The sequence below is a fragment of the Danio aesculapii genome, chromosome 5 (assembly GCF_903798145.1).
Source record: "Danio aesculapii chromosome 5, fDanAes4.1, whole genome shotgun sequence".
Taxonomy (NCBI): Eukaryota; Metazoa; Chordata; class Actinopteri; order Cypriniformes; family Danionidae; genus Danio; species Danio aesculapii.
The window spans coordinates 627,043-637,483 of record NC_079439.1 but is presented as its reverse complement, the minus strand read 5'-3'; the positions used below and the strand labels follow the sequence as shown (position 1 = coordinate 637,483).

The following is a 10,441-nucleotide window of genomic DNA, read 5'->3' as shown; positions in this document are numbered from 1 at the left end:
ATAAAGAAAGTTCTACACCAATATTTTCCTTTAAATAAGCTGCATTTTAATATTTTTTCTGTACTTTAGTTTGCATAAGCCACTATTACCACTATTTGGACTAATTTAATGAAAATAACATTAAATTAAATTAAATATTAAATATTAACTGAAATGATATTTTTGATGTGCATCCAGTATCACTAATTAAATTAAATTAAAATATTAAATATTAAATATTAACTTAAATGTTATTTTTGATGTGCATCCAGCATCGCAAATTAAATTAAATTAAATTAAATTAAATTAAATATTAAATATTAACTTAAATGTTATTTTTGATGTGCATCCAGCATCACAAACTAAATTAAAGTAAATATTAAATATTAACTTAAATGTTAATTTTGATGTGCATCCAGCATCACAAACTAAATTAAAGTACATTTTAAATTAAATATCAAATTAAATGTTAATTTTAGGGTATCCAGCATTGCTCTGAATAAAGCAATGCATATATTTATGAAGCCGCAGCCTGTGTGATGTGACTATTCATCAATCTCATGTCAACATATTGTGCATCCATGATAAACAGCCCAAGTCATTTTGCTCTAGTAAATGCATCGTGATTTAAAATGCACAAATGTGTGTAATCCTGGAAAACAGCCAATGCAATCTCGTGCATTGAAAAAAAACAAAACATGCATACAAATGAAATGACTCAAAATATAATCAACGCTGCACGAGCAGAAGGTTCTCCTTTTGTTCCTTTCTTGAACACAAGCGCTGGCGAAACCATGTCCACTTGGTAAACCGTTCTCCTATGAATATATATATATATATCCGCAGTAAAGAGTGTTTTGGGGTTTTGGCAGCAGTAGTTTGGCGAGACATCAGTGCAGTTCCCATCACTGATAATCCCATCAGAGACCAATGGACAAAATCTACAGGTATAAAACAGATGTCAGAGTTAGAAAAGAGCCGCTCTTCCGGCGCTCCAGGCTCAGTTTGGAGTCTGTTTCCCTTTTTTGATCCGTGTGGAGGACGAGAAAGTTTCAGATGCTCCAGTCTGTGTGTGTGTGTGAGAGTGTGTGTGTGTGTTAAAACGCCGATCCTGTGATGGCATTGAGCTGCTTCATCAGACCTTCTAGACTTGCCATCTGTTCGCTCAGATCGTCCTGTTCGTACACCTGAAAACGAGAAAACAAGAGGATTAAACTGATTACCTACACGTTTATACTACATCTATACACGTTGGGCTCTATTTTAATAATCTAAGCGCAAAGTCTAAAGCACATGCTGCCAACGCATTAAGAGTGTGTCCGAATCCACCTCTGCTATTTTAAGGATAGAAAAATATCTGAAAGTATCCGAACAACACATTAATAAATATAAATATATAATAATATAGCACATAATGCAGAAGCTAGCTTTCAGAAAATTGATCCTAAAGATAAGCAAAGTTATTAGCTAGCTGTTGTCTGAGTCCACGAAGTAAGTCTTAAGAGAAGCATCGAGAGTTTCAACAACACAAGATCCAGATCTCAGACATGAATCTGATTTAACTAAATTAATATATTCATTCAGGGGCAGCACAGTGGTGCAGTGGGTAGCACAATCGCCACACAGCAACAAGGTCACTGGTTTGAGCCTCAGCTGGGTCAGTTGGTGTTTCTGTGTGGAGTTTGCATGTTCTGCCATGTTGGCGTGTCCGGTTTCCCCCACAGTCCAAACACATGCGCTATAGGTAAGCTAAAATCGTCCGTAGTGTGTGTGTGTTAATGAGTGTGTATGGATGTTTCCCGGTGATGGGTTGCAGCTAGAAGGGCATCTGCATTCCAGCACACAGAGAGTTTATTTGCGGTGAATGTGAGTGATTTTGTAAAGGTCAGAGTGATATTGAGGACTGAAGAGCTGTATGAGCATGTGTATTACTGCATGACCTTCAGATCCATCGCTAACAATTAGTGTGGTTATTGCATCAATATCCGCACGCTGTTATTGACGCGCTGTATGGGTGATCTGGGAGTCATCTATAAACGCAGAGCTTTTACACTTGTCTCTGTTAAACGCCTGGAAAAGCATCAATCAGCAGAGTTCACACTGGCACATGTACAGTACAGTATATCTGAACACACACACACACACACACACACGTGCTGTCAGAACAACAGATGTAAACACAGCAGGAGGTTTGAGTCGTGCTGGCAAAATAAAAACATGAATGTTTCCGTAATACGCTGTAATCAAGCTCAATTTGTTCATGTTGGCTGATGCATTATTAATTTACATTACATTTACTCACACACACTGTAAAAATATATGCTAATGAACAGTTTCTCTGATTATTCTCAGTGGTGAAATGCATTATGGGATGTTGATCTCTGCTCTGTTCACTTCTGATGTCGTAAATTCAACTCTACAGTTTAACAACGTGACTTTTAGTGACATTTTAGCAGTTTGAAATAATAATATCATGTATAAAAAATAATATCTAGAGAAATAAGTGTGTAAAATAACAGTAAATGTGCTGCAGTTTATTACAAGGTTTCTGTAGCGTAATTTACAAACCAAACACAGGCAATATAACACTGCAAACTATTACACACGTGCAGAAAACACACTTTTACAGGTTAAGTGTTGCAGGAGGAATGATCAAGATCCCACAATGCAATTCAAAAGCAGAAATAAATGTGGAAAAATGAAAACATGAATATACAAAATATACAAAACTGCTGATTTAAATATATTCTTTAACAGTTTAGTGCAGACGCTTGTGCTGAAAATCACTTACAACTTACAATAAAAGAAACACTTCAAATCAGAGAGTTGCTGTGTTGAAATGCCACGACAAAATAATGCAATTTGTGTTATTATTAGTGCCGGGTAAAGATTAATCGTGAAGAATCACAACCAAAATCATATATATAACACACACACACACACACACACACACACACACACACACACACACACACACACACACACACACACACACACACACACACACACACACACATTTAGGAGGGCATAATTAGGAAGGCATGTCTTGATATAATATGTGTGTGTGTGTGTGTGTGTTATATATACTGTATTTATTATGTATACGTAATACACACACATACATGACAACAAAAACTAAACAAAATGTTTTGTTGCATCAATATTTCGATCTATATATAGCTTGTATCATATGTACAGGGCTTGTCATGAACTTTTTTGATCAACAGCCACTGTGGCTAGTAGTTTCCCAACATTACTAGCCATAATTTTGTTGATGGGAAAATATATTTATTATGCATGAAGTTTGACTTTGACATACTTAAATACTTGATTTAAATTTAGTGTCCACATGCCTCCTCATTCACTTCACTTGTTTGTGTTGTGTGACCTTGCTCAATGAGCATGAGGCAAATAGGTTGCGGTTTCATTGTGTCGCATTGCAACTAGTTTTATTTCACATGACTGAAGAGAGCGCTATCCTGCTGGAGAATTCACCCTCTACTGTGGTTTGTAATGTAATGGGCAGCACAAATGTCTTGATACGTCAGGCTGTTGATGTTGATCATCCACTCTGCAGATCTCTCACACACCCCAATACTGAATGTAACCCCAAACCATGATTTCTCCTTCACCAAACTTGACTGATTTCTGTGGGAATCTTGGCTCTATGATGGTTCCAGTAGGTCTTCTGCAATATTGGTGATGATTGGGATGCAGATCAACAGATGATTCAGCAGAGAAATCCACCTTCTGACACTTTCACACATCAACTAGAAGTCCAGTTATTATTTGCTGCTCTCACAACTGGGATCCACCACAAGACTTTTGTCAGGTAGTGTATAGGAGATGCATAATGTACCCGCATCTCTAGAATGATCCATATATATATATATATATATATATATATAAAAGTCTCTGGGCTCAGCCTTTATGAGCTCATAAGGGCTAGAAGTGTCCGACTGCTGTCAGTTTGTTTATTTGCTTCATCTCTGATGGGAAAAGGCCATTCCAATTATACAGATATGTGTCGGCCGGATAAAGTCTCCTGACCTTTCGCTGTCTGCCTCTCAGTGCTCATAAACTATAAACTATAATCTGAGTCCAAAAGCCAAACTCTGTCTGCTTTCTGAGACGTCGATGTTCCCTGAGCGGCCTGTTCAACCATTCACAATCAACGGCACAAAATATGAATGATTGGACGTTAAAGAGAAACCCGGATCCGTCAGTCGCTCCCTCCGAGAAGAAAAGCAGATGAATTAAAGCTTGATTTTGGCTGGTTATCAGAGACTGGAGGAAACTGAAGACATGATCAGGTCCAGTGGTGAAACAAGGATTAAAAATTCATTCATTCGCTTTCCTTCGACTTAGTCCCTTTATTAATCAGGGGTCGCCACAGAGGAATGAACCGCCAACTATTCCAGCATATGTTTTACGCAGCGGAAGCCCTTCCAGCAGCAACCCAGTACTGGGAAACACCCATACACACACTACAGCCAATTTAGTTGATCAATCCCCCTTTAGCGCATGTGTTTGGACTGTGGGGGAAACCGGAGCACCCGGAGGAAACCCACACCAACACGGGGAGAACATGCAAACTCCACACAGAAACACCAACTGACCCAGCTGGGACTCAAACCAGAGATCTTCTTGCTGTGAGGGTACAGTGCTAACCACTGAGACACCGTGATGCTCTAGGACTGAAAATAACACAGTAAATCTAGACTGTGCAAGTATCTGTTGTAAACACTTTACTCACTTTACAATAAGCTTTCATTCGTATATTTACTAATATGAACTAAAAATGAGCAGGACTTGTACAGCATTTATTAATCACAGTTCAACATTCACTAGTGCAGTATTAAGATCTGAATTCATGCTTGTTAACATTAGTTAATGCACCATCAATTATTATGAGCAACGAACGACAGTATTTTCATTAACATCAACAGATTCTGTAATTAAAGCATTGTTCATTGTTTGTTTATGTTAGAAAATACATGAACTAACATTAACTAATACAAGCTTATTGTAAAGTGTTGCCAAAACATGAGCACAAGTAACTATTTAAAATAATTAATGCAGTGCAAACACCAATAGTCAACTTAATCAAATGAAATGAGTGCAGTTAACTCAAAATGTACTGAAAGTTAATTCTACTCATTTGAATAGAGTCTTGAACTCAGTGTTGAATGTATTGGGGTAATTAAACACCTCATTACTTCTGCTTAAATGGAATAATATAGATTAGTTTTTTTAACTCAAATTGTTTGTAACAGTCGGTTTCCTCAAGCAGTTTGAGTTGCCTTAACTTACTAGGTTTATCAGTACTCAGTTGGTTTGAGTTCTCTTTATTTATTGGGTTTTACTCTGCTCAAATAGCTTCGTTTACTCAAATGAAGTTCACAGTACTCATTAGAATAAGTTTTTCAACTTAACCCATTTGAGGAAACCGATTGCAGCAAACCATTTTAGTTACCCTAACGTATTGGGTTTTACAGTGTGAGTATGAGTGTGGGATTATTCCATTTTATACCATGCAGATTAAAAATAGCTTACATCAGTGGCACTTTCTTTTAAAGGGGTAGTTCACACAAACAGTTATAATTCTGCCATTATTTACTTGTTTGATGAGCTTCTTTATTCTGTTGAACACAACAGAAGATATTTAGAAGAAAGCTGGACACCTGGACTTCAACAGTGTTTGTTATTTGTAGTATGGTTTGGAAGCACTTGAGGAAAAGTCAAATAAATAGTCAGTAAATGTTCATTTTTGGGTGAACTATCCCTTTAAGTAGGGTTTCATAATGAATTGTTTCTTCTGTGCACTGCGATGCAGATGCGGACAATTCAGTATCGGTTCAGTAATAATCATAACCGGTTATTACATACTGACGTCATTTATCTCATATGCGCTGTGTCTCCGTAGCTTACTATGGTGAGGAAACTTTAAACTAGCACACAGTTAGCGTAACATGTTTATTTGCAGCAGTTTTGGTCTGTGCAACAGAAACACGGCGTTGAGAAGCCTTTACGATTAATTAACCATAACGAATTAAAACGCTGTTAATAGTGAAACTGGCTAATTGCTGCATCTCTATTAATGATATCAGTGCATTGAATAAAAGGTCTTTTCTACAACATATCCAAATGTTTCCGGCTGCTCGCGCCACTCACAATATCAGGAGACGCACAACCTTCAACTGCAGCTGGTGCTGTACTGAACAGATGCACGTCACTTCAGAACTATAGCGGCTGCTTTTCTACTGAACTAAATTTATTTTTGATGTCTTGGTCACTATTTGGAGGGCCGGAACAAATTGCCTCGGGGGCCGGGTTCAGCCCGCGGGCCGCTAATTGAATAGCCCTACTGTACATGTTGCCTGCAATAATATAATTTCTGTCTTGAGGTCAGTCTGATATGATTTCACTCTGTGCAATTTAATTGAATAGGAATTACAAGACAGCCAATCACTGGAGACAAAAAAAAATTATATATATATAATATACAGTGGGGCGAATAATTCTGACTTCAACTCTATATATCTCGTTAGTACATTTTAATATGATTTGCTCATCCCCCAGTGAGAGGCAAGTTTAAAGGTGAAGTTTGGTGACAGAGCGTATTTTAATAATCTCCACGTGAAGATTCATATGAACAAATGAGTCTGTTTTCTGACAATACATAAAACAGTTGTGTTTTCTCATGAGATTGTGCTGGAACAACAGCGCAGTGAAAGTACTAAACATCTACTCAAGTAACATACACATCCTTAAACAACTCATCAAAGCGCAATACCTGAGAAACACAGGGCTCCCACACTTTCAACTGCAGATTCAAGGACTTTTAAAGCAGCATTCATTTTCAATCAAGCACTTCTGTAATTCATACCCAATCATATGTAGTGCCATTGAAGTCTTTACTGTACTTAACATTTCACTTACGCTTAATATTTACATTAAAATGTAATTGACCATTTAAGAAAAGTCATGTTCCTAGAACTTGAATAAAATTAGTTGAATTCAATACTGGTGATGTTTAAATGCAGTTTCTGAAATATTGATAAAATGAACATTATTTATCAGTGTTTTACAAGATTTAAACTCTTTAATTTAAGAATTTCTTTTTTTTTTTTTGTTCTGTTTTCGACAATTGAGTACAAATGTTGAAATAAAACCATAAACTAATTATATTTCAAATTTAATTCCAGCATTTTCAATGACCTGTTCTTGTTTATAAGCACTTTCCAGGCCTTGAATCCATATGTCTGAAATTCAAGAACCTTCGAGAAGCATGGAAACTCTGGAAAAATGACTCTACTACAGTACTCTGCTTGTTTGTAATTCTCTACAGCATGTATCAGGTCAGAAACTCACGCTAGATGGGTCTTCTGGAGGTTTCTGTCCATCTTCAGCTGATTCTGGAGCGGTTGGCACTGAGACAGGTAATAAAGGTGATCTGGCCTTCCCAGCCTGACCTAGCGAAGCCGTCTTCACCTGCGGTTTGGGTAAACTACCACCTGTGTGAGCATAAAACACCACTCATTACTGCACACAACAGTGGAATTGCTGGAACTCAAATGAATGCAATGTACGGATATATAACTAGACTAAAGAGCATATTAAAAGTTTTGGTATATGCAAGATTATCTGTATGCATACTCTTCTTCTTTCTGTATACACCAGACACTTTCTTATCAACATGGAGTGCTTATAAGAAGGTTTATTTACTTGTTTGTTAGTTTGTCATGTTGAATGTTATAGCTTAATGCCTTGGAAAGAGGTTCATTTAAGTGGTCTGTCCAGAAATGGTGGAGTTTGAAGGTGGTTAGATACTAATGTTCACCTGTGCATTGATTTGATTCTGTAAATTGCAGATGTGAAAATAATAAATATAATGATAAAAAGAAATTGTTTTGTGCATACTCTTCTCCTCTCCATATACACCACACACTTTTTTATCAACACTCCATGTTTATGAAAACATTGTGCAATCCTTAGTGTGCTTCATGCAGATGATTGTGCTCAACAAACAACCTGTAGATGGCACTATTTCCTCTCCATATGCACCAGACACCTTTTCAAAAGCAGCCCATACTTTCTTGTACTAGTGTACAGCATATCTCAACTGGATTATTGTTGATAATGTTGCAAAAATATATTATTAACCGGCTGTAATCTGACAAATGACACAAAACAGAGGGATTAAAATATTACCGTATAAACACTAACATGAGTTTCATAGATGAGCATGAACGCCAAACAGCAGGAAATACTGGCTATTCTCCATTTTCCTATTGACTTATGGAAGACTGCCACTGAAACGTCTAAAATGAACACTAAAATTAATGTTTTCTAAATAAAAAAGTATTGTCTGTCATATTTATATCAAGAATCGCTTGCGGACATGTTAAAAAAGTCCCACAGATCACAGTTTTTCATCCTTTCAATCACAATTACATTTATTATCATCCCTCGTTCTATATTTTACAACTACAGTTCAGAATAAGTGTGTTTTCATTAGACATAAATTGATGTTACTCTAAAAAACTGAACTACACTGTTCCTATTTACTATGATCTTCTATGTGAAGCTGCTTTGACACAATCTACATTGTATAAGCGCTATACAAATAAAGGGGAATTGAATTGAATTGAATGCTACAGTGAATGTCGATGAGCATTATTTGACCCATATTTTGACATTTAGTTTGCACTGAAGTGATCTGAACGGTTAAAGCAGACACTCAGCTTGCATTAATATGCTTTCTGTGCATCTAAAATAACTTTTGTAAATTACATCTGACACTGACTCTAAAGTGGGGCGATCCATGTGGAAAAATGCATGCAGCTGAAAGAGTCAAAACCAGATACACATTCAGAGAGAGATTTGTGTGTGGTTGTGTCTGTGCTTCAAGAACGTTCAATTCATTTTGCTTGAAGCACATTAAAATAAATGTATAATTTACAATAAACTGAATCCATTATTAATGTAAAATAATACAACATGCTTAAATGTGATAGGAGACATTTGATTCTGTTACTAATTGTTGTTTAACTTATTGTAAAAATGTTTTAAACCATAACAGAGTTGACAATAAGAATTGATTATTAACAGAGGCGATAACAGAGTTAATGAAAAGAGTTGACGATAACTGTAACAGAGTCAAAAATAAAAGAGTTGATAAGAAGGGTTGACTATAACAGAGTTGACGATAACTGTAACAGAGTTGATAATTACAGAGTTGACGCGAAGGGTTGACATTACAACGTTGACAATAAGGGTTGACTATAACAGAGTTGACGATAACAGTAACAGATGATGATGAGAGTTGGCGATAACAGCTTAATGAAACTGAGTTGATGATAAAAGTTAGTGTAACAATTGACGATAACTGTAACTGTTGACAATAACAGAGTTGACGGATAACCGAGTTGACGATAACAGAGTTGACGATAACAGAGTTGATGATAACAGAGTTGATGATAACAGAGTTGATGATAACAGAGTTGACGATAACAGAGTTGACGATAACAGAGTTGACGATAACAGAGTTGATGATAACAGAGTTGACGATAACAGAGTTGAAGATAACAGAGTTGATGATAACAGAGCTGACGGATAACAGAGCTGACGGATAACAGAGTTGACGATAACAGAGTTGATGATAACAGAGTTGAGGAAAACAGTTGACGATAACAGAGTTGACGTATAACAGAGTTGACGATAACAGAGTTGGTGATAACAGAGTTGAGGAAAACAGAGTTGACGATAACAGAGTTGACGATAACAGAGCTGACGGATAACAGAGTTGACGATAACAGAGCTGACGGATAACAGAGTTGACGATAATAGAGTTGATAATAACAGAGTTGACGATAACAGAGTTGATGATAACAGAGTTGATGATAACAGAGTTGACGATAACAGAGTTGACGATAACAGAGCTGACGGATAACAGAGTTGACGATAACAGAGTTGACGATAACAGAGCTGACGATAACAGAGTTGACGATAACAGAGTTGAGGAAAACAGAGTTGACGATAACAGAGTTGAGGATAACAGGGTTGAGGATAACAGATTTGACGATAACAGAGTTGGTGATAACAGAGTTGACGATAACAGAGCTGACGATAACAGAGTTGACGATAACAGATTTGACGATAACAGATTTGACGATAACAGAGTTGGTGATAACAGAGTTGACGATAACAGAGTTGACGATAACAGAGCTGTAGATAACAGAGTTGACGATAACAGAGTTGAAGATAACAGATTTGACGATAACAGAGTTGACAATAACAGAGGTGACGATAACAGAGTTGACGATAACGAATTTGACGATAACAGATTTGACGATAACAGAGTTGGTGATAACAGAGTTGACGATAACAGAGTTGACGATAACAGAGTTGACGATAACAGAGATGACGATAACAGAGTTGACGATAACAGAGTTGACGA

General features: G+C 36.7%; 1 protein-coding gene across 1 annotated transcript in view; it reads right to left on the bottom strand.

Annotated features, from left to right (window-relative positions):
• Nucleotides 1-409: 409 nt before the first annotated feature.
• Nucleotides 410-10,441, bottom strand: part of dcc (DCC netrin 1 receptor) — a 168,090-nt gene continuing 158,058 nt past the window's right edge. Inside the window, exons 22-23 of the mRNA XM_056458908.1 lie at nucleotides 7,354-7,496; nucleotides 410-1,166 (exon numbers count right to left, since the gene is read on the bottom strand). Coding sequence (XP_056314883.1) covers nucleotides 1,077-1,166; nucleotides 7,354-7,496 — 233 coding nt within the window. The 3' untranslated portion in view covers nucleotides 410-1,076. The remainder of the gene's footprint in view (nucleotides 1,167-7,353; nucleotides 7,497-10,441) is intronic.